This window comes from Somniosus microcephalus, unplaced genomic scaffold, assembly GCF_052327205.1.
Source record: "Somniosus microcephalus isolate GS21.2 unplaced genomic scaffold, FLI_Smic_1.0 unresolved_chr7, whole genome shotgun sequence".
Classification (NCBI taxonomy): Eukaryota; Metazoa; Chordata; class Chondrichthyes; order Squaliformes; family Somniosidae; genus Somniosus; species Somniosus microcephalus.
The window spans coordinates 8,860,570-8,885,287 of NW_028225185.1; the positions used below are offsets into that span (position 1 = coordinate 8,860,570).

The window sequence follows — 24,718 nt, forward strand, 5'->3', positions numbered from 1 at the left end:
GCACTACTGAGGGAGCGCCGCCCTGTCGGAGGGGCAGTACTGAGGGAGCGCCGCACTGTTGGAGGGGCAGTACTGAGGGAGCGCCGCCCTGTCGGAGGGGCAGTACTGAGGGATCGCCGCCCTGTCGGAGGGGCAGTACTGAGGGAGCGCCGCACTGTCGGAGGGGCAGTACTGAGGGAGCGCCGCACTGTCGGAGGGGCAGTACTGAGGGAACGCTGCACTGTCGGAGGTGCCCTCTTTCAGATGAGACATTAAACCGATGCCCTGTCTGCCCTCTCGGGTGGACGTAAAAGATCCCGCGGCCACTACTGGAAGAAGAGCAGGGGGGGAGTTCTCCCCGGTGTCCTGGGGGCCAATATTTATCCCTCAATCAACATCACTAAACAACAGATGATCTGGTCATTATCACATTGCTGTCTGTGGGAGCTTGCTGTGTGCCAACTGGTTGCCGCATTTTCTACATTACAACAGTGACCACACTTCAAAAAAAGTACTTCATTGGCTGAGAAGCGCTTTGGGACGTCCTGAGGGGGTGAAAGGCGCTGGAGATATGCAAGTCTTCACATGCACGCACTCAGGCACACACAGGAACTGCTGAAAAATAGTGGAGAATTCAGCCATTTAGCATTTCACCCCAAGCCCATTAATGAAAAACTAAAACAAAGTGTCATCGTTATTTTAATCATGGAATCATTTGCGTTCAGGGAGAAAGAGAGCGAGAGGTTGACAACGTTCAAAAACAAATCTCGTTTGTTGTAGCAAATAATCAACTCATGACCCAAGAATCCAGAGCTGCCGCAGATGGAAGAGAAGAGGCAAGGTGTCCCAGTTCACGAAGGACACAAGAGCCACAAGTTACTGAAGGAGGAGACAGGCTGGGCCCCTTCATTTCGATCAACAACAGATAAGACGGCAGCACCTGTGCATGCAATGCTTTGCTGCATCCCCTCTCGCAAAGGCGCTATCGACGGAGCGGCTGCTTGGGTGATGGAAGTCGGCGAGCTATTCGACTGGCGCAGGCATCACAGACGATTCCAACCCCCTGCATGACGACCACGTCGGCGGGTTTCTTTTCTTCCGAATTTGTATTCCTGATGGGACAGCGATGAGGAGCAGGAACTCTGGCCTGGAGCACTCGCCCTGCTGTAGCAACCCCAGATGCAGCCTCCGATTCCGTTGACCTCATCTCACCATCAGGGGGCACCGGCAGTGTAACTGGCTTCCGAAATCCACCGGCCAGTTCTGTTTCCCCCTCGGGATTTACGTGTGGAGGTCCTTTACAACGGGTCACAGGAAATGGGAGCCATCTCACACTGGCATTGGTCGGGGGGGGGGGTGCGGTGGGGGAAGCGATCATTCCGAGGCACAAAGTAACTGGGAACGGTCCACAGAGAACGACACGGCGGGTGGGGGGGGGTAATTTAGTGATACCATTAGACCAGAAAAAGGAGCTTCACTCTGCTTTTAACCCGTGCTGTGATCGATGCCGACACCAAGTGCCCAGGCCCGAGAGCGCCCTCTCCGCTTTCCCAGTGCGGAGTTCCCTCAACTCCGGTACTCCGACGTTGCAATTACGCACATAATTCATATCCTGAAACCATCCCCCACTCACTGCATTTTGCTGGAGAAATAATCCTGCTTTTGTCGGAAGACTGTGCTGCAGTTTCGGTCGCGAGTTCTGTTTTGCAGCAGTTCGTAGAGGCTCTGTTTAAATAGACTCTGTTTGTTGTTGGCTTGAGTAAATAGACTGTTGTTTGCTGAGCAAATAGACTCTTTGTTGTTGGTTTGAGTAAGTAGACTGTTGTTTGCTGAGCAAACAGACTCTGTTGTTGGCTGAGTAAATAGACTGTTGCTTGCTGAGCAAATAGACTCTGTTTGTTGTTGGCTGAGTAAGTAGACTGTTGTTTGCTGAGCAAATAGACTCTGTTTGTTGTTGGCTGAGTAAGTAGACTGTTGTTTGCTGAGCAAATAGACTCTGTTTGTTGTTGGCTGAGTAAGTAGACTCTGTTTGTTGTTTGCCAATTAAATGACAGTCCCGAGCACGTCCCGCCCTGCCTCCAACTCATTGGCTGACACAGTTGTGTTAATACTCACTCCCTTTTTATTAATTAATAATAATATAAAAGGAACACAAATTCAGTCTTTTGTTCCCTGTATGGTCCCGTCTTTTTTTTTATTGACAAGCAAGTTGGCCTCCTCGCCTGCATTACGGCTTCAGCTTCAGCCAGGGCTGGGAGATGGTGAGGATCGAGAGGACGGAGGAAGATAAGCCGCAGAAGGCCACCACGCCCGCGTTGGTCTTGAGCAGGCCCAGCCGGTCCAGAGGGATGAAGAGGTCGCAGCAGTTCTTCAGGATGTCCAGCAGCAAGGGGGGGTTGGTCCGCAGCACGCGGCACAGCAGCCCCAGCCGCGCCCTGCCCGCGACCCCGCTGCCGTCGCCCTCCGCCGCGCCCGCTTTCCCGCGGCTCCGGGCCTCGCGCTCCGCCAGCACGCTGAGCTCGTAGGCGTCGCGGCTCAGGTTCATGATGAGGGCAAAGAGGTAGTACCTGGGGGGAGGGAGGCGGGACGAATCACAAGGTCAGAATGACACGAGCGGGCAGAACACGAGGCAAAGATCAAGTTGCATCCCTTCAACAAAGGGGGAGGGCAAGGGGGGGGGGGGGGTTGCGGTAAAGGGGTCCCGGGCAGCTGCGGAACTGACGCCAGAGGCACCTACAAAGGAGCCAGAGCCCATCGGCTGCCTGTACCGACCGGGCAACAACTTGCATTCACCTTTAAGGTGCCGAAAGAGATTTGGGTGTCCTCGTGCAAGAAACACAGAAAGCTGGCATGCAGGTACAGCAAGCAATAAGGAAGGCAAATGGCATGTTGGTCTTTATTGCAAGGGGGTTCGAGTATAAAAGTAAGGAAGTCTTGCTACAATTGTACAGGGCCTTGGTGAGACCACACCTGGAGTACTGTGCACAGTTTTGTGACATAGGATACATTTAAGGAAGGATATCTTATCTAAGGAAGGATATACTTGCCTTGGAGGCGGTGCAACAAAGGTTCACTCGATTGATTCCTGGGATGAGAGGATTGTCCTATGATGAGAGATTGAGTAGATTGGGCCGATACTCTCTGGAGTTTAGAAGAATGAGAGGTGATCTCATTGAAACATACAAGATTCTGAGGGGGATTGACAGGGTAGATGCTGAGAGGCTGTTTCCCCCTGGCTGGAGAGTCTAGAACCAGGGGTCACAGTCTCAGGATAAGGGGTCGGCCATTGAGGACTGAGATGAGGAGCAATTTCTTCACTCAGAGGGCGGTGAATCTTTGGAATTCTCTGCCCCAGAGGGCTGTGGAGGCTCAGTCGTTGAGTATATTCAAGGCTGAGATCGAGAGATTTTTGGACTCTCGGGGAATCGAGGGATATGGGGATCGGGCGGGAAAGTGGAGATGAGGTCGCAGATCAGCCATGATCTCATTGAATGGCGGAGCAGGCTCGAGGGGCCGAATGGCCGACTCCTGCTCCTAATTCTCATGTTCATAAACTGTTTCCAGTGGCAGGAGGGTCGGTGACCAGAGGACACGGATTTAAGAAAATTGGCAAAAGAACCAGAGGGGGAGATGAGGAGAATGTTTCTTTACACAGCGAGTTGTTGTGATCTGGAACGCGCTACCTGAAAGGGCGGTGGAAGCAGATTCATTAGGAACTTTCAAAAGGGAAATGGGATAAATACTTGATCACACCTTGAGTATTGTGTGCAGTTTTGGTCGCCTTATCTGAGGAAGGATGTTCTTGCCACGGAGGGAGTGCAGCGAAGGTTCACCAGGCTGATACCTGGGATGGCAGGAATGACGTATGAGGAGAGATTGGGTCGATTGGGCTTATACTCGCTGGAGTTTAGAAGAATGAGAGGGAATCTCATTGAAACTTATAAAATTCTGACAGGACTAGACAGACTGGATGCAGGAAGGATGTTCCCGATGGCGGGGAGTCCAGAACCAGGGGTCACAGTCTAAGGATAAGGGGTAAGCCATTTAGGACAGAGATGAGGAGGAATTTCTTCACCCAGAGAGTGGTGAACCTGTGGAATTCTCTACCACAGAAGGCAGTTGAGGCCAATTCATTAAATATATTCAAGAAGGAGTTGGATATATTTCTTAAGGCTAAAGGGATCAAGGGATATGGGGAGAAGGCAGGGACAGGGTAGTGAATTTGGATGATCAGCCATGATCTCATTGAATGGCGGAGCAGGCTCGAGGGGCCGAATGGCCTACTCCTGCTCCTATCTTCTGTGTTTCTAAAAGGAAAAAAGGTGGAGGGGGGTATGGGCAAAGAGGGACTAATTGGACAGCTCGTTCAAAGAGGCCGGGACCAGACGCGACGGGGGGCCCGAATGGCCCCTCTCCTGCGCTGCGCGGGTGGAGGGCGAAGCGCGCCGCAGGGCCGACGGTGACACGCACGGGTTCCGGCCTACCTGAACGAGCGCTGGCTCCACTTCTCCTGGTCCAGTCTGGGGGCCAGGCCCACCTTGCCGGCCCACAGCAGGTTATCGCAGCCGAAGTACATGGCCCGGTTCAGGTGGCCGACGGTGACGCAGAACCGCAGCACCAGGTCCGACAGGTGAATCGCCCGCTTGGCGGCCTCGAGGGTCTCCGCCGAATTGCCCAGCCGAAACACTGGTGTGGAATAAAGCGGAGACAAAAAACAAACAACAACATTGCAGCAATTTGTATTTCTATAGCGCCTTCCACCCACCTCAGGCCGTGCCAAAGCACTTTGCAGCCACCAAAGCGCTTTTGTTGAAATGTGATTGTGATGTCGGAAACGCGGCAGTCAACTTGCGTACAGCAAGATCCCACCAACAGCATTGTGCGAATGACCCGATCACCTGTGTTTGTTTTTTTTGAAGTGATGTTGGTGGACGAATAAATGTTGGCACCACGACACCGGGGGAGGGTGTGTGTGTGTGTGTGAACTCCCCCTCCTCTACTTCCAAAAGTGGCCGCATTATCTTTAACACGCGCCCGAGAGGGCAGACGGCGCCTCGGTTTAACATTTCACCCAAAAGATGGCCCCTCCGATAGTGCAGAGGGAGCTTTACTCTGTATCTAACCCGTGCTGTACCTGCCCTGGGAGTGTTTGATGGGACAGTGTAGAGGGAGCTTTACTCTGTATCTGACCCGTGCTGTACCTGCCCTGGGAGTGTTTGATGGGACAGTGTAGAGGGAGCTTTACTCTGTATCTTACCCGTGCTGTACCTGCCCTGGGAGTGTTTGATGGGACGGTGTAGAGGGAGCTTTACTCTGTATCTAACCCATGTTAGAGCTGATCTGTAATGGTCCCAATGGGATCTCCGGAACGTGAAGCATTGCATTCCCCGGCACTGACATGCCTTAGCTTGATGAATACAAAAAAAAGAGACCAGGAGCTGCTGACGGGTTTAGATTGTCACACTCACACTTGCGTCCCAAGCTCAGGTGAGCCTCCAGCTGTTTGATGCGGACAACCAGCTCCGGACTCGCCCCGCTCTTATGTAGAGAGTAAGCCACCAAAGCAGAGGCATACTGAGCAGCTCTGAAACACAGCGAATGAAAGCAGGTTACGTCTCCAGCTGTATCGACAGTGATCCCCCGCCCGAACGATATATCTCGGCTCCCCGCCCGATAAAGGCATGTTCTCATGCAGTGACAAGAAAAAGAAAAAAGATTCGCATTTCTCCAGCTCAGGACGTCCCAAAGCGCTTTACAGCCAATGAAGTACTTTTTGAAGTGTAGTCGCTGTTGTAATGTGGGAAACGCGACAGCCAATTTGCGCACAGCAAGCTCCCACAAACAGCAGTGTCATACTGACCAGATCATCTGTTTTAGTGATGTTGGTTTAGGGATAAATATTGGCCCCCGGACACCGGGGAGAACTCCCCCTGCTCTTCTTCAATTAGTGCCATGGGATCTTTTATGTCCACCTGAGAGAGTAGACGGGGCCTCGGTTTAATGTGTCATCCAAAAGATGGCACCTCTGACAGTGCGGCGCTCCCTCAGTACCGCCCCTCCGACAGTGAGGCGCTCCCTCAGTACTGGCCCTCTGACAGTGCGGCGCTCCCTCAGTACCGCCCCTCCGACAGTGCGGCGCTCCCTCAGTACCGCCCCTCCGACAGTGCGGCGCTCCCTCAGTACCGCCCCTCCGACAGTGCGGCGCTCCCTCAGTACCGCCCCTCCGACAGTGCGGCGCTCCCTCAGTACCGCCCCTCCGACAGTGCGGCGCTCCCTCAGTACCGCCCCTCCGACAGTGCGGCGCTCCCTCAGTACCGCCCCTCCGACAGTGCGGCGCTCCCTCAGTACCGCCCCTCCGACAGTGCGGCGCTCCCTCAGTACCGCCCCTCCGACAGTGCGGCGCTCCCTCAGCACCGCCCCTCCGACAGTGCGGCGCTCCCTCAGTACCGCCCCTCCGACAGTGCGGCGCTCCCTCAGTACCGCCCCTCCGACAGTGCGGTGCTCCCTCAGTACTGCCCCGCCGACAGTGCGGCGCTCCCTCAGTACCGCCCCTCCGACAGTGCGGCGCTCCCTCAGTACCGCCCCTCCGACAGTGCGGCGCTCCCTCAGTACTGCACTGGGAGAGTCAGTCTAGATTTTTGTGCTCAAGACCCTGGGGTGGGACTCGAACCCACAACCTTCTGACTCCGAGGCGAGAGAGATACCCACTGAGCCACGGTTGATACTATATCTGAAGGACTAGAATACGAGGGGGTAAAATTCAAGCTGCAGCTATAGAATACCCTTGTTAGACCACACCTGGAGCACTGTGAGCAGTTCTGGGCACCACACCTTAGGAAGGATATATTGGCCTTGGAGGGAGTGCAGCGTAGGTTTACCAGAATGATACCCGGACTCCAAGGGTTAAATTACCAGGAGAGATTAAACAAACTAGGGTTGTATTCCCTAGAATTTAGACGGTTAAGGGGTGATCTGATTGAAGTTTTCAGGATATTAAGGGGAACAGATAGAGAGAAATTATTTCTGCTGGTTGGGGAGTCTAGGACTAGGGGGCAGAGTCTAAAAATTAGAGCCAGACCTTTCAGGAGTGAAATTAGGAAACACTTCTACACACAAAGGGTGGTAGAAGTTTGGAACTCTCTTCCGCGAACGATAGTTGATGCTGGGTCAATTGTTAATTTTAAATCTGCGGTTGGTAGTTTTCTGTTAACCAAGGGTATTAAGAGATATGGGCCAAAGGCGGGTAGATGGAGTTAGGTCGTAGATCAGCCATGATCTCACTGAATGGTGGAACAGGCTCGAGGGGCTGAATGATTTCCTGTTCCTATAAATATAAATAATTCATTATCTGTAAATATAAATAATGAATTTATTACCCATAAATAAATTCAACATTACTAAAACTGATGATTCGGTCATTATCACATTGCTGTTTGTGGGAGCTTGCTGTGCGCAAATTGGCTGCCGCGTTTCCCACATTACAACAGTGACTACACTTCAAAAAAGTACTTCATTGGCTGTAAAGCGCTTTGGGACGTCCTGAGGTTGTGAAAGGCGCTGGAGAAATGCAAGTTTCTATAAATATAAATAATAAATTTCTTAATTTTTCATTAAAATTTTTTCATCGTGTCAGCCGTGGCACAGTGGGTAGCAATCTCGCTTCTCAGTTCGAAGGTCGTGGGTTCAAATCCCACTCCAGAGACTAGAGCACAAAAATCCAGGCTGACACTTCCAGTGCAGGGAGCGCCGCACTGTCGGAGGGGCGGTACTGAGGGAGCACCGCACTGTCGGAGGGGCAGTACTGAGGGAGCGCCGCACTGTCGGAGGGGCGGTACTGAGGGAGCGCCGCACTGTCGGAGGGGCAGTACTGAGGGAGCGCCGCACTGTCGGAGGGGCGGTACTGAGGGAGCGCCGCACTGTCGGAGGGGCGGTACTGAGGGAGCGCCGCACTGTCGGAGGGGCGGTGCTGAGGGAGCGCCGCACTGTCGGAGGGGCGGTACTGAGGGAGCGCCGCACTGTCGGAGGGGCAGTACTGAGGGAGCGCCGCACTGTCGGATGGGCAGTACTGAGGGAGCGCCGCACTGTCGGAGGGGCAGTACTGAGGGAGCGCCGCACTGTCGGATGGGCAGTACTGAGGGAGCGCCGCACTGTCGGAGGGGCAGTACTGAGGGAGCGCCGCACTGTCGGAGGGGCGGTACTGAGGGAGCGCCGCACTGTCGGAGGGGCGGTACTGAGGGAGCGCCGCACTGTCGGAGGGGCAGTACTGAGGGAGCGCCGCACTGTCGGAGGGGGCAGTACTGAGGGAGCGCCGCACTGTCGGAGGGGCAGTACTGAGGGAGCGCCGCACTGTCGGAGGGGGCAGTACTGAGGGAGCGCCGCACTGTCAGAGGGGCACTACTGAGGGAGCGCCGCACTGTCGGAGGGGCAGTACTGAGGGAGCGCTGCACTGTCAGAAGGGCAGTACTGAGGGAGCGCCGCACTGTCAGAAGGGCAGTACTGAGGGAGTGCCGCACTGTTGGAGGGGCACTACTGAGGGAACGCCGCACTGTCGGAGGGGCAGTACTGAGGGAGCGCCGCACTGTCGGAGGGGCAGTACTGAGGGAGCGCCGCACTGTCGGAGGGGCAGTACTGAGGGAGCGCCGCACTGTCGGAGGGGCGGTACTGAGGGAGCGCCACACTGTTGGAGGTGCCGTCTTTCGGATGAGACGTTAAACTGGGAGGCCCTTTCTGGGTTGACATAAAAGATCCTATGGCCACTATTTCTCCCCGGTGTCCTGGGGCCAATATTTATCCCTCAACCAACACCACCAGAACAAGTGATCTGGTCTTCATCACATTTGTGGGAGCTTGCTGTGCGCAAATTGGAGTATCCTACATTGCAGCTGTGCCTACACTTCAAAAAAAAGTACTTGATTTGCTGTAAAGCGCTTTGGGACGTCTGGTGGTTGTGAAAGGCGCTGTAGAGATGCGAGTCTTCCTTTCTACGAAGGGTGAATCTGCATCCAAGGCCAAAATAACCTTCCTAAGGTGTGGTGCCCAGAACTGCTCGCAGTACTCCGGGTCTGGTCTAACCAGGGTTTTGTGGAGCTGCGGTATAACTTCCACCTCCTTGTACTCTAGTCATCTAGCTATAAAGGCCAGCATTCCAGTCACATTTTAGATTATTTTCTACACCTGTTCATGACATTTTAATGATCCATGCAGCTGGACCATCAATAGATGATATTTATATTTATAGATAATGAATTAAATATTCATATTTATAGATAATGCAAGTAGATAATAATCGAAATGCCAATTTAAAACTGCATGAAACACTGATACACAGCCCTCTCTCAGTGTAATGTTCAAATGCGCAAAATTGCACCAGTGCGCCTCACACCAACTTGATGATGGCGATGGGAGGGGAGCAAAGGCAGGGTTGAATTGAGTGACAGGCCGTTGGGCCAATCAGACAACAGGGTCCCGCCTGCGGCTGTGCAAACCGGCCAATTGGTGTCGGCGGAGGCGGAAAAGGGGGCGGTGCCAGCCCGGCCGCCAGCACGTTGGGTTGTGGCGCCGGGGACAGCGGCCATTAGCGGTCGCGGCAGGGAGACGGAGAGGGCGAGGCGTACGGTGCCAGCCGCACGCAGGGGGGATTTTGATGGTCGGGATTTACCTGAATACGCGGTCCCGGGCCTGGCTCTGGGCCGCGAAGCGGGCCCAGGCGTCCATGGCGCCGTGGTTTTTTGCGAGAGGAGAGAGAAAAGAAAACAAGATGGCGGCTCCTCCCCGGCTGGAGCCGAGCGGCGGTCAGAAGGCGGCTGCTGCTCCTCTGACGTCACAGGCTGCCACTGCCCGGGGTCACGTGACGCCGGGTGCACAGGTCACATGACAAGCAACCAATCACCCCCTCCATCCAGATCCCAGATCATTGGCACCTTGCAGGGCACGGGCATGGGCACGCCAGGCTCGCCCGTCATGCAGCGCACACGCCGCACGTCATGCAATGCACACAGAATAACATGTCAGTCAAAATATGCACATGTCCCACACAATCCACGCCATGACACAACACACACATCATACAATATCAGGGTCAATGCTGAGAGGCTGTTTCCCCCTGGCTGGAGAGTCTAGAACCAGGGGTCACAGTCTCGGGATAAGGGGTCGGCCATTGAGGACTGAGATGAGGAGGAATTTCTTCACTCAGAGGGCGGTGAATCTTTGGAATTCTCTGCCCCAGAGGGCTGTGGATGCTCAGTCGTTGAGTATATTCAAGGCTGAGATCGATGGATTTTTGGACTCTCGGGGAATCGAGGGATATGGGGATCGGGCGGGAAAGTGGAATTCAGGTCGATGATCAGCCACGATCTTATTGAATGGCGGAGCGGGCTCGAGGGGCTGAATGGCTGACTCCTGCTCCCAATTCTTATGTTCGTAACACAGTCATACAATGAACATGTGATAACTCGTCAGCTATAATAGTCATATAGTAAAACTTCATACACAATCTGGACTATGACACACCTCTTAATACAAGGGCTACTTTTACGAGTCCTGATTGCCACCTGGCACTGGAACTTCAGGCACTCCGCCCATGATTATCTGATTAAACTGGTCACTCTCGGGCACTGTGCACCCATAACTCCAAAGTGTACCAAAAAAGCAGTTGAGGAATTATACTGGCACTGTAGACTGTACCTGCCCTGGGAGTGTTTGTTGGGACAGTGTAGAGGGAGCTTTACTCTGTATCTAACCCGTGCTGTACCTGCCCTGGGAGTGTTTGACGGGACAGTGTAGAGGGAGCTTTACTCTGTATCTAACCCGTGCTGTACCTGCCCTGGGAGTGTTTGATGGGACAGTGTAGAGGGAGCTTTACTCTATCTAACCCGTGCTGTACCTGCCCTGGGAGTGTTTGATGCGGACTGTGTAGAGGGAGCTTTACTCTGTATCTAACCCGTGCTGTACCTGCCCTGGGAGTGTTTGATAGGACAGTGTAGAGGGAGCTTTACTCTGTATCTAACCCGTGCTGTTCCTGCCCTGGGAGTGTTTGATGGGACAGTGTAGAGGAAGCTTTACTCTGTATCTAACCCGTGCTGTACCTGCCCTGGGAGTGTTTGATGGGACAGTGTAGAGGGAGTTTTACTCTGTATCTAACCCGTGCTGTACCTGCCCTGGGAGTGTTTGATGGGACAGTGTAGAGGGAGCTTTACTCTGTATCTAACCCGTGCGGTGCCTGCACCTGTGAGTGTTCGATCCTGACACTGGGTGCCTGGAATGGACTAACAACCTTCACCTTGACAGATAGTTTCACACACAGTGGAGATGTATGTTTCGGAGAGCCAGGGCACAGGCACGATGGGCCGAATGGCCTCCTTCTGTGCTGTCGGATTCTATGCTGTAGAATGGGGAATGTCGAGGGCTGGCTTCTGGGCCTCAGAAGAGTTGGAAAGTTATTGTTAAGAACAACCCACCCTGCCTCAGTCCCTTTCCCTCGGCCTGCCACAGGATGCATGGCCCTGGAGTTCAACTACCTCAAATTGAAAGTAAAGTTGGACATTTGTCTGCGGTTCGAGACCTGCCTTTTGCCGCAGTTGCTTCGATACTAAAATCTGCTTCTTCAACCTTCGACCTTTTCAGCTTTTGGCACACTGCCAAAGTGCATGGTGTTCAAGGAAGCTTCATGTGTGATGGGGGGTGGTGAAGGAGGTGGGGGAGGAGGCCCACCTGGCTACAGGTGTGTACCCACCTGCGACCTTGTTGCATGACAGCCTCCGGGCCACATATAGAGCGGGGCTGGACGCCTTTGGTTGCGGACTCGCTCCTCGTTCCTGTTCCCTGCTGTTCCAGCCCTTCAATGCCAGCCGTGAGGTTCGTGCTCCTCTCTCTCCTCCTGGCCGGAGGTGGGGCACCGCCGGAGGCTCCAGGTACCAGTCTCTTCATCGTTTCCTATTTTTTTTTATCGGGAACCTGAGCAAAGAAAGAAATTGCGTTAATTATTTATACAGGCCTGCATTTCTCCAGCGCCTTTCACCACCTCAGGACGTCCCAAAGCGCTTTACAGCCAATGAAGTACTTTTTTTGAAGTGTGGTCACTGTTGTACTGTGGGCAACGCGGCAGCCAATTTGCGCACAGCAAGCTCCCACAAACAGCAACGTGATAAATGACTGGATCATCTGTTTTTAGTGATGTTGGTTTAGGGATAAATATTGGGCCAGGACACCTATCGTTCCAGTTGTGGCTGTGGGATCTTTTACGAGAGGGCAGACGGTGTCTTGGTTTAACATCTCATCTGAAAGACGGCACCTCCGACGGTGCGGTACCACCCCTCTGACAATGCGGTGCTCCCTCAGTACTGCCCCTCTGACAGTGCGGTGCTCCCTCAGTACAGCCCCTGCGGTGCTCCCTCAGTACAGCCCCTCCGACAGTGCGGCGCTCCCTCAGTACTGCCCCTCCGACAGTGCGGCGCTCCCTCAGTACTGCCCCTCCGACAGTGCGGCGCTCCCTCAGTACCGCCCCTCCGACAGTGCGGCGCTCCCTCAGTACCGCCCCTCTGACAGTGCGGTGCTCCCTCAGTACCGCCCCTCTGACAGTGCGGTGCTCCCTCAGTACAGCCCCTCCGACAGTGCAACGCTCCCTCAGTACCGCCCCTCCGACAGTGCGGCGCTCCCTCAGTACTGTCCCTCCGACAGTGCGGCACTCCCTCAGTACCGCCCCTCCGACAGTGCGGCGCTCCCTCAGTACCGCCCCTCCGACAGTGCAACGCTCCCTCAGTACTGCCCCTCCGACAGTGCGGCGCTCCCTCAGTACTGCCCCTCCGACAATGCGGCGCTCCCTCAGTACCGCCCCTCCGACAGTGCGGCGCTCCCTCAGTAGTGCCCCCTCCGACAGTGCGGCGCTCCCTCAGTACTGCCCCTCCGACAGTGCGGCGCTCCCTCAGTACCGCCCCTCTGACAGTGCGGCGCTCCCTCAGTACTGCCCCTCCAACAGTGCGGCGCTCCCTCAGTACTGCCCCTCCGACAGTGCAGCGCTCCCTCAGTACTGTCCCTCCGACAGTGCGGCACTCCCTCAGTACTGTCCCTCCGACAGTGCGGCGCTCCCTCAGTACTGCCCCTCTGACAGTGCGGCGCTCCCTCAGTACCGCCCCTCTGACAGTGCGGCGCTCCCTCAGTACTGCCCCTCCAACAGTGCGGCGCTCCCTCAATACTGCCCCTCCGACAGTGCGGCGCTCCCTCAGTACTGCACTGGGAGTGTCAGCCTGGATTTTTATACTCAAGTCCCTGGAGTGGGACTTGCACCCATGACCTACTGACTCAGAGAACCGGGGTTTTGGAGCAGAGAAGTGTAGACCACAGTCGGATCAATAAATGAGAGCCAAAAAGACTTGTGATGGGGGTAGACAGAGAGCTCGGCGTCAATAGCAATAGCTCGGAGTGATTGGTTAACAACAAGTACCTGCATTTACCTAGCGCCTTTAACGTAGTAAAACGTCCCAAGGCGCTTCACAGGAGCGTAAATTTGACACAAGCCACATAACCACCAGGGGTCACAGTCCAAGGATAAGGGGTAAGCCATTTAGGACAGAGATGAGGAGGAATTTCTTCACCCAGAGAATGGTGAACCTGTGGAATTCTCTACCACAGAAGGCAGTTGAGGCCAATTCATTAAATATATTCAAGAAGGAGTTAGATATATTTCTTAAGGCTAAAGGGATCAAGGGATATGGGGAGAAGGCAGGGACAGGGTACTGAATTTGGACGATCAGCCATGATCTCGTTGAATGGCGGAGCAGGCTCGAGGGGCCGAATGGCCGACTCCTGCTCCTATCTTCTATGTTTCTATAAGGATATATTAGGACAGGTGAAAGCTGGGTCAAAGAGGGAGGTTTTAAAGAGCGTCTTCAAGGAGAAGAGCGAGGTGGAGAGGTTTAGGGAGGGAATTCCAGAGTTTGGGGCCCAGGCAGCTGAAGGCACGGCCGCCAATGGTGGAGCGATTAAAATAGGAAGATGCTCAAGAGGCCAGAATTGGAGGAGCGCAGAGATCTCGGAGGGTTGTGGGGCTGGAGGAGGTTACAGAGATAGGGAGGTGGGCGAGGAGGCCATGGAGGGATTTGAACTGGAGGATGAGAATTTTCAAATGGCGGCGTTACCGGACCGGGAGCCAATGTAGGTCAGCGAGCACAGCGAGTGATGGGTGAACGGGACTCGGAGCGAGTTAGGGTACGGGGGCAGCTGAGTCTTGGATGAGCTGAAGTTTAGGGCGGGGTGGATGGTGGGAGGGAGGCCAAGAGTGCGTTGGGATAGTCAATGAGAAATGAGGTACTGGGCACTGTCCAGGAACGCTCAGTTCTTGTATCTCTGTTCGCAGCTGGTGTCAGTGTTCCTTGGACTCGGCGGAGGGGGGGGCGGTGGTGGGGGCGGGCGGGGGGAGTCAAGTGTGTCCTGTTGAGCACATTGTGTACTCTCAGCCACCAGGCAAAGGGAGAGAATTCCTCTTCAGTTTGGTTGGAAGACTTGTAGCCATGGTGACAGGAATCCTTGTGGCTCAGACACTTAGCCAACTGAGGAGAAATAACCCATCAAAATTGGGTCTGGATCGGCAGGAGCCTAAAATGTTAAAAATCTGAAACAGGGATCCAACCCGGCCACTTCCGGTATCAACGGAGACGGGACAAGGGGTGGGGGTGACCATTGTTCCATTTAAAAAAAATTTCGGGGTGCGTGGTCCCTTTAAGGGACAAGTGCTTGGGCCCCAGCTATTCACAATATATATATCAATGATTCGGATGAGGGAACCAAATGTAATATTTGCAAGTTTGCTGACGACACGAAACTAGGTGGGACTGTGAGTTGTGAGGAGGATGCAAAGAGGCTTCAAGGCGATTTAGATAAGTTGAGTGAGTGTGCAAATACATGGCAGATGCAGTATAACGTGGATAAATGTGAAGTTATCCACTTCGGTAGGAAAAACAGAAAGGCAGAGTATTATTTAAATGGTGATAGATTGGGAAATGCTGATGTACAAAGGGACCTGGGTGTCCTTGTACACCAGTCACTGAAAGCAAACATGCAGGTGCAGCAAGCAGTTAGGAAGGCAAATGGTATGTTGGCCTTCATTGCAAGGGGATTTGAGTACAGGAGCAAGGATGTCTTACTACAGTTATACAGGGCCTTGGTGAGACCACACCTGGAGTACTGTGTGCAATTTTGGTTTCCTTACCTAAGGAAGGATATACTTGCCATAGAGGGAGTGCAACGAAGGTTCACCAGGCTGATTCCTGGGACGGCAGGACTGTCGTATGAGGAGAGATTGGGTCGACTAGGCCTGTATTCACTAGAGTTTAGAAGAATGAGAGGGGATCTCATTGAAACGTATAAAATTCTGACAGGGCTAGACAGACTGGATGCAGGGAGCATGTTTCCCCTGGCTGGGGGGGGTCTAGAACGAGGGGTCGCAGTCTCAGGATACGGGGTAGGACATTTAGGACTGAGATGAGGAGAAATTTCTTCACTCAGAGGGTGGTGAACCTGTGGAATTCTCTACCACAGAAGGCTGTGGAGGCCAAGTCACTGAATCTATTTAAGAAGGAGATCGATAGATTTCTAGACACAAAAGACATCAAGGGGTATGGGGAGAGAGCGGGAATATGGTATTGAGATAGAGGATCAGCCATGATCATATTGAATGGTGGAGCAGGCTCGAAGGGCCGAATGGCCGACTCCTGCTCCTATTTTTCTATGTTTCTATTCAGAAGTCCGCGCAGACGCGATTGCTTCTCTTGGCAAGTGAGCGAGCCGGCCCGCGCCGGAACTCCAGAGCGCGGCGGCACAACTTAACGGGAACATTGCGGGTGACCGGTCTGGCCGCAAGAGGCGGGCCGCTAGTTGAAAGCGTGTCAGAAGGCGGCGCTGCTCCGTTTTAACGCGATATCTCTTTCTAATCACTGTGGGCCCGGGTTTCCCCGATCGTAACTCCATTTCCCCCCCGCCCCCCATCCCCAGAGCTCCCGAGCCCGCCACTCATTCCGAATGTCCTACTGTCTCTTGCAGAGAAACGATGGTTGAATGATGAGAACCAGGCAATGAGCTACGTCTGCCCATGGGGGGGTTCGATTTCCATAATTGTGAGGTAATTATGTCCGAATGAACTCAACGACGCGCAAAGCAGGATCGGGAAAAACGGTGGGTTAGGACTGCGTTCGTGATGGCTGGTTTGTTATTATTTCAGCACTTGTAACAGACCAACATCAACTTGGCTTTATATAGATGCCTATAACCTAGTAAAGCCTCCCAGGGCGCTTCACAGGAGCAATACCCGACACCGAGCCACATAAACTGGACTGTCATTCTGACCATGGGGCGCTCCCTCAGTACTGCCCCTCCGACAGTGCGGCGCTCCCTCAGTACTGCCCCTCTGACACAGTGCGGCGCTCCCTCAGTACTACCCCTCTGATAGTGCGGCGCTCCCTCAGTACTGCCCCTCCGACAGTGCGACGCTCCCTCTGTACTGCCCCTCCGACCATGTGGCGCTCCCTCAGTACTGCCCCTCCGACAGTGCGGCGCTCCCTCAGTACTGCCCCTCTGACACAGTGCGGCGCTCCCTCAGTACTACCCCTCTGATAGTGCGGCGCTCCGTCAGTACCGTCCCTCCGACAGTGCGGCGCTCCCTCAGTACCGCCCCTCCGACAGTGCGGCGCTCCCTCAGTACCGCCCCCCCGACAGTGCGGCGCTCCCTCAGTACCGCCCCTCCGACAGTGCGGCGCTCCCTCAGTACCGCCCCTCCGACAGTGCGGCGCTCCCTCAGTACCGCCCCTCCGACAGTGCGGCGCTCCTTCATGTACCGCCCCTCCGACAGTGCGGCGCTCCCTCAGTACCGCCCCTCCGACAGTGCGGCGCTCCCTCAGTACCGCCCCTCCGACAGTGCGGCGCTCCCTCAGTACCGCCCCTCCGACAGTGCAGCGCTCCCTCAGTACCGCCCCTCCGACAGTGCGGCGCTCCCTCAGTACCGCCCCTCCGACAGTGCGGCGCTCCCTCAGTACCGCCCCTCCGACAGTGCGGCGCTCCCTCAGTACCGCCCCTCCGACAGTGCGGCGCTCCCTCAGTAACGCCCCTCCGACAGTGCGGCGCTCCCTCTGTACTGCCCCTCCGACAGTGCGGCGCTCCCTCAGTACTGCCCCTCCGACAGTGCGGCGCTCCCTCTGTACTGCCCCTCCGACAGTGCAGCGCTCCCTCAGTACCGCCCCTCTGACAGTGCGACGCTCCCTCAGTACTGCCCCTCTGACAGTGCGGCGCTCCCTCTGTACTGCCCCTCCGACAGTGTGGCGCTCCCTCAGTACCGCCCCTCTGACAGTGCGGCGCTCCCTCAGTACTGCCCCTCCGACAGTGTGGCGCTCCCTCGGTACTGCCCCTCCGACAGTGCGGCGCTCCCTCAGTACCGCCCCTCTGACAGCGCGACGCTCCCTCAGTACTGCCCCTCTGACAGTGAGGCGCTCCCTCAGTACTGTCTCTCCGACAGTGCGGCGCTCCCTCTGTACTGCCCCTCCGACACTGCGGCGCTCCCTCAGTACTGCCCCTCCGACAGTGCGGCGCTCCCTCAGTACTGACCCTCCGACAGTGCGGCGCTCCCTCAGTACTGACCCTCCGACAGTGCGGCGCTCCCTCAGTACTGCCCCTCCGACAGTGCGGCGCTCCCTCAGTACTGCCCCTCCGACAGTGCGGCGCTCCCTCAGTACTGCCCCTCCGACAGTGCGACGCTCCCTCGGTACTGCCCCTCCGACAGTGCGGCGCTCCCTCAGTACTGCCCCTCCGACAGTGCGGTGCTCCCTCAGTACTGCCCCTCCGACAGTGCGGCACTCCCTCAGTACCGCCCCTCCGACAGTGCGGCGCTCCCTCAGTACCACCCCTCTGACAGTGCGGCACTCCCTCAGTACCGCCCCTCCGACAGTGTGGCACTCCCTCAGTACTGCCCCTCCGACAGTGCGGCACTCCCTCGGTACTGCCCCTCCGACAGTGCGGCGCTCCATCTGTACTGGGAGTGTCAGCCTAGATTTTAGTGCTCAAGTCTCTGGAGTGGGACTTGAACCCACAACCTGCTGACTCAGAGGCTCCCAACTGGGCCACGGCTGACACATAAGGAGGTATTAGGACAGGTGATTGTTCTCAGGTTGATGATCAGCCATGATCTTATTGAATGCCGGAGCAGGCTCGAGGGTCCGTATGGCCGACTCCTGCTCTTACATCTTACGTTCAAAGAGGTAGCGTTTAAGGCATGTCTTAAAGGACAAGAGAGAGCTAGAGAGAGGCGGAGAGGTTTAGGGAGGGAATTCCAGAGCTTGGGGCCCAGACAGCTGCAGGCACGGCCACCAATGGTGGAGCGAAGGGAGTGGGCCATGCGCAAGAGGCCAGAGTAGGGTCATTTTACAGCCTGCCTCTCTTTCACTTTCGGCCTTTGTAGCCCTGTGCCTCCAATTACGGCCCATCCATGTGTGGGATGTGAGCAAGCTGGGTCGCAGTGCAGTTCCAACTCCTTTTCCTGCAGCCCAGGAGATGAAGGAAGCGGGTGTTATTAGAAGGCAGGGTTACCCCAGCTAGAGTAAAGTGAGTGAAAGGGGCCCATCATGTTGAATTGTAATCATCGTGTCGAATTGTAATCACAGTGTCGAACTGTAATTATCGTGTCAAATTGTAATCATCGTGTCGAATTGTAATCACCGTGTTGAATTGTAATCATCGTGTCAGATTGTAATCGTGTCGAATTGTAATCATCGTGTCGAATTGTAATCACCGTGTCAAATTGTAATCATCGTGTTCAGATTGTAATCATCGTGTCAGATTGTAATCGTGTCGAATTGTAATCAACGTGTCGAATTGTAATCACCGTTTCAGATTGTAATCATCATGTCAGTTTGTAATCGTGTCAGATTGTAATCATCTTGTCGAATTGTAATCATGTCAGATTGTAATCATCGTGTCAGATTGTAATCATCGTGTCAGATTGTAATCACAGTGTTGAATTGTAATCACCATGTCGAATTGTAATAATCATGTTGAATTGTAATCATCGCCTCAGATTGTAATCATCGTGTCAGATTGTAATCGTGTCGAATTCTAATCGTGTCAGATTGTAATCATCGTGTCGAATTGTAATCATCGTGTCAGATTGTAATCACAGTGTTGAATTGTAATCACCATGTCGAATTGTAACCATTTATTTCCCCTCTAGCCAATACAGTAATAAAACGAGTGAAAGAGCCTGGGACTTCGCCTGCAAGGCAACCTTCAAGGGGCGTATTCATTGCAACTGGACAGAGTACGTCAACCGATTCGATGAAGGGATTAATTTCTCCTGTCCTTCAAACTCGCTGATTTGTGGAGTGGGAAATCTTCATCTCGACCCGCACAAGGATCGCAAGTAATACTTTTCCAGATTTTTCCTGGGTGGAGCAACAATTAAGTAATTTGCTGCCTCTGTGACCTGCACTACTTATTTGGGTGTCGGCATTCGTTCGTACCTTTAGGTGGCACCCTTGCACCATTTTTCCCATTGTAGAGTCGCACTTGCACCGACAGACATCAAGCGCAGGCGATGCAAAACCTGCCCTTCCCCCCCCGTCCAGGTGCCCCAAACACTCCTTCCAGTTGAAACAGCGATTTACTTGTACTTCTCGCAATTTAGTATACTGTGTTCGCTGCTCACGATGCAGTCTCCTCTACATTGGGGAGACCAAACGCAGATTGGGCGACCGCTTTTGCAGAACATAAAAACATAGAAGATAGGAGCAGGAGGAGGCCATTCGGCCCCTCGAGCCTGCTCCGCCATTCAATGCGATCATGGCTGATCATCCAAATTCAGTACCCTGTCCCTGCCTTCTCCCCATATCCCTTGATCCCTTTAGCCTTAAGAAGTATATCTAACTCCTTCTTGAATATATTTAATGAATTGGCCTCCACTGCCTTCAGTGGTAGAGAATTCCACAGGTTCACCACTCTCTGGGTGAAGAAATTCCTCCTCATCTCTGTCCTAAATGGCTTACCCCTTATCCTTAGACTGTGACCCCTGGTTCTGGACTCCCCCGCAATCGGGAACATCCTTTCTGCATCTAGTCTGTCTAGTCCTGTTAGAATTTTATAAGTTTCAATGAGATCCCCTCTCGTTCTCCTAAACTCCAGTGAGTATAAGCCCCATCGACCTAATCTCTCCTCATACGTCATTCCTGCCATCCCAGGTATCAGTCTGGTGAATCTTCGCTGCACTCCCTCCATGGCAAGAACATCCTTCCTCAGATAAGGAACGCCTCTGTTCAGTCTGTAAGGGTAATCCCGAGCTTCCGGTCGCCTGTCACTTTAATTCTCCGCCCCACTCCCACTCTGACCCCTCCGTCCTCGGCCTCTTGCACTGTTCCAATGAAGCTCAACGTAAACTCGAGGAACAGCACCTCGTCTTTCGATTAGGCACTTTACAGCCTTCTGGACTCAACATCGAGTTCAGCAGTTTCAGACCATAACCTCTGCCCCCCCCCCCCATTTTTTTCAGATGGCAGCATAGCGGTAATGTCATTGGACTAGTAATCCAGAGGCTTGGACTAATGATCCAGAGACGTGAGTTCAAATCCCACCACGGCAGCCGGGGAAATGAAATTCAATTAATTAAATAAATCTGGAGTAAAAAGCTAGTATCAGTAACGGTGACCATGAAACTACCGGATTGTCGTAAAAACCCATCTGGTTCACTAATGTCCTTTAGGGGAGGAAATCTACTGCCCTTACCCGGTCTGGCCGGGTATATGTGACTCCAGACCCACAGCAATGTGGTTGACTCTTAACTACTCTCCAAAATGGCCACTAGCAAGACACTCAGTTATAACAAACGGCTACGAAAAGCAATAAGGCCTTCACCTCACAGACTGCAGCGGTTCAAGAAGGCGGCTCACCACCACCTTCTCAAGGGCAATTAGGGATGGGCAATAAATGCCGGCCTCGCCAGCGACGCCCACATCCCGAGAATGAATTAAAAAAAGATGTTGATGTTTCTGCCATTCCCATTTACACCTCCTCTAGACCCATCTTTTGTTTCTTTACTTGTCCCGTTACTATCTCCTTTTGCCTTCTACAATCATGCCTTTTGTCATTTAATCTCTCCCCTTTCCCACCTTACGACAGTGACTCCACTTCAAAAAGTACTTCATTGGCTGCAAGGCGCTTTGAGACATCTGGTGGTCGTGAAAGGCGCTATATCCACGGGCCCATTACCATCTCATCTGGCTTCTAATACCTTTTATTGTCTCCTTTTCTTCTTTTGTTCGATCGCAGCTTTGCCTTCGATCTTTTTATTTTCTTTCCAGTTTTGAAGAAGGGTTTCGACCTGAAACGTCAACTCAAATTTCTCTCCACGGATGTTGCCTGACCTGCTGAGTTTTTCCAGCATTCTCTGTTGCTATTTTGGATTTCCAGCATCTGCAGTATTTTGCTATCATATAAATCCAAGTCTTTCTTTCTTCATCACAGACCTTCCCTTTTGTTCTTTCCTCCCCAGCGCTCCTTTCCCCTCCCCCTGCACTCGCTTAAAATCTGTTACATCTCGAACTTTTTCCAGTTCTGACGAAAGGGTCATCGACCTGAAGCGTTGACTCTGTTTCTCTCTCCACAGATGCTGCCGCAACCTGCCGAGCGTTTCCAGCTTTTTTCTGTTTCTAATATTAGATGGAGCTACCTGGGCTCCGGAAGGTGCAGGTCCCCACACCTGTGCTCAGTTATCCATCCTACAATGTAGAAGCCAAACTTGGCATCACCCGTTCATGACCCCTTGGCCGACCTTCTCTCCTCTCCCACTATTTTTTTCTAGTCCTGGTCTTGCCCCGCTCTACGGAAACCTTAGCACTCCACCTAGCTTTCTCACAGAAGCAAAACCATAGAATCGCACAGCACAGAAGGAGGCCATTCGGCCCATCGTGCCTGTGCCGGCTCTTTGAAAGAGCTCTCCAATCAGTCCCACTCCCCCCCGCTCTTTCCCCACAGCCCTGCAATAGTCTCCTGTTCAAGTCTCAGTGTAACATAGGGACATATGGGCTGGATTTTCATTCAGCAGTTGGGAAGGAGGCGGGACTACAACTTTCGGGTTTTAGTCCCGCCTCCATCGACGTCCGGCCAATTGACGCGATTTTCCCTTGATTGACCTTGTTGAGCCCGCCCAGCAGGCTCGGCAGGCCAATTAAGGGCCGCCCGGCAACAGGTGACGTCACAGACCGAAATTTCATCTGTCAAGAGGTGATGACAGATGAAATATCAGCGTGTCACAGCTGTTTGAAGCTGTCAAACACTGACAGTCTGACTTCTAACCTGAGTCGCTCTACACAGACTCAGTTAGAACTCTCACCGGCACTGAAAGCTGAAGGCTGTCACTTTTGACAGCTCGCAGCCATTCAGCTTTCAGTGCCGGCTGAGTGATGGACTCCCGACGCCTCGAGGAAGAAAGGCTGTTAAGGTAAGTACAGGTAATTTAAACTTCTTTACACACTTTAGACACACCAAACACACTTACCTTTGCACTCATGCACCCATCACTCACCGGAACACCGACATCGCGACCCCTCCAAGTCCTTCAACCCGGTGGCCCGCCTGCTCTAACTTGGCGTGGTTTGGAGCCATCGGGAATCCCACACGACACCCCTCAAAATAGGGATTAGGCTAAAAACTGCCTGTTAACAGGCAGTTCATTGGCACTAATCCCTTCCTGCCTCGGGTTGGCGGGTCCCAGTGCGGGGCGGGTACCCGCCGCCCCTAAAACTTACGTGGAGGCGGGTTTTGGGCGGGATGGTGTCGGGACCCCTGAATTCAGGAATTTAACCCCCCACATGCCTCCAATCCCGACTCCAAGGCACACTGAAAATCGACCCCATAGTGTCCACTGTCAGAACTTCACAGTGGAGCTCACAACTTTCCTCTCTCTCTCCATCATGGTTACAGCACAAAAGGAGGCCATTTGGCCCGTCGAGCCCGTGCCGGCTCTCTGCAAGAGCACCTCAGCCAGCCCCGCTCCCCCTGCCCTGTCCCCGTAGCCCTGCAATTTTTTTCCTTCAGGTACTTATCCAATTGCCTTTTGAAATCCCTTCTGAGGGGGTTCGACAGGGTAGATGCAGAGAGGATGTTTCCCCTCGTGGGGGAATCTAGAACTCGGGGGCACAGTTTCAGAATAAGGAGTCGACCATTTAAATCGGAAATGAGGAGGAATTTCTTCTCTCAGAGGGTCGTGAATCTTTGGAATTCTCTTCCCCAGAGAGCTGTGGAGGCTGGGTCATTGAATATATTTAAGGTGGAGATAGACAGATTTTTGAACGATAAGGGAGTCGAGGGTTATGGGGAGCGGGCAGGGAAGTGGAGTTGAGGCCAAGATCAGATCAGCCATGATCTTATTGAATGGTAGAGCAGGCTCGAGGGGGGGGGCAGAGACAGGGGGGGGGAAGAGAGGGGGTGGGAAGAGAGGGGGGAAGAGAGGGGAGGAGAGGGGGGAGGAAGAGAGGGGGGAAGGGGAGGAGAGGGGGAGGAAGAGAGGGGGGAAGAGAGGGGGGAAGAGAGGGGGGAAGGGGAGGAGAGGGGTAGGAGCGAGGGGGAGGCGAGAGGAGGCAGATGAGCGGGGGGGGCGGGGCGAGCGGGGGAGCGGGACAAGCGAGGGGGCGGGGCGAGCAAGGGGGCGGCCGACTCCTGCTCCCACTGTCTTACGTTCTTAGGTTTTTATGAAAGCCACGATTGAGTCTGCCTCCACCACCCTTTCAGGCAGCGCATCCCAGATCCTAACCACTCGCTGAGTAATAAAGTTTTTCCTCGTGTCGCCTTTGGTTTTTCTGCCAATCACCTTAAATCTGTGTCCTCTGGTTCTCGACCCTTCCGCCAATGGGAACAGTTTCTCTCTATCTACTCTGTCCAGACCCCTCATGATTTTGAACACCTCGATCAAATCTCCTCTCAACCTTCTCTGCTCCAAGGAGAACAATCCCAGCTTCTCCAGTCTCTCCACGTAACTGAAGTCTTTCATTCCTGGGATCATTCTCGTAAATCTTTTCTGCACCCTCTCTAAGGCCTTCACATCCTTCCTAAAGTGTGGTGCCCAGAATTGGACACAGTACTCCAGTTGGGGCCGAACCAGTGTTTTATACAGGTTCATCTTAATTTCCACACTTTTTTTACTCTATACCTCTATTTATGAAGCCCAGGATCCCGTAAGCAGTTTTAACTGCTTTCTCAACCTGCCCTGCCACCTTCAATGATTTGTGCACACATACCCCCAGGTCCCTCTGTTCATGCACCCCCTTCAGGATTATACCCTTTAGTTTATATTGCCTCTCCTCATTCTTTCTACTAAAATGTATCACTTCGCACTTTTCGGCGTTAAATTTCATCTGCCACGTGTCCGCCATTCCAACAGCCTGTCTATGTCCTCTGGGGCTCAGAGGGTTAAATTACTTGACTTGCATAAACTTGACTTGTATTCCTCTGAGTATAGAAGAGTCTGAGTGAGTGGTGATCTGATCGAGATGTTTAAAATCTTGACCACACCTTGAGTATTGTGTGCAGTTTTGGTCGCCTTATCTGAGGAAGGATGTTCTTGCCATGGAAGGAGTTCAGCGAAGATTCACCAGACTGGTACCTGGGATGGCAGGAATGACGTATGAGGAGAGATTGGGTCGATTGGGCTTATACTCGCTGGAGTTTAGAAGAATGAGAGGGGGATCTCATTGAAACTTATAAAATTCTAACAGGACTA

General features: G+C 53.5%; 2 protein-coding genes across 2 annotated transcripts in view; one reads left to right on the top strand and one right to left on the bottom strand.

The window, feature by feature from the left end:
* Positions 1–662: 662 nt before the first annotated feature.
* pex11b (peroxisomal biogenesis factor 11 beta) lies at positions 663–9,817 on the bottom strand. The gene is made up of 4 exons (XM_085978559.1): positions 9,638–9,817; positions 5,448–5,563; positions 4,464–4,665; positions 663–2,546 (listed from the first exon to the last, which is right to left on the bottom strand). Exons 1-4 carry the CDS (start codon positions 9,691–9,693, stop codon positions 2,207–2,209), a joined length of 714 nt encoding a protein of 237 aa, XP_085834685.1. The 5' UTR covers positions 9,694–9,817; the 3' UTR covers positions 663–2,206.
* Positions 9,818–15,708: 5,891 nt separating this feature from the next.
* LOC147086454 (millepora cytotoxin-1-like) overlaps positions 15,709–24,718 on the top strand; it is a 14,241-nt gene continuing 5,231 nt past the window's right edge. Inside the window, exons 1-2 of the mRNA XM_085978353.1 lie at positions 15,709–16,090; positions 19,184–19,372. Of these exons, the coding sequence (XP_085834479.1) occupies positions 16,044–16,090; positions 19,184–19,372 (236 nt within the window). The 5' untranslated portion in view covers positions 15,709–16,043. The remainder of the gene's footprint in view (positions 16,091–19,183; positions 19,373–24,718) is intronic.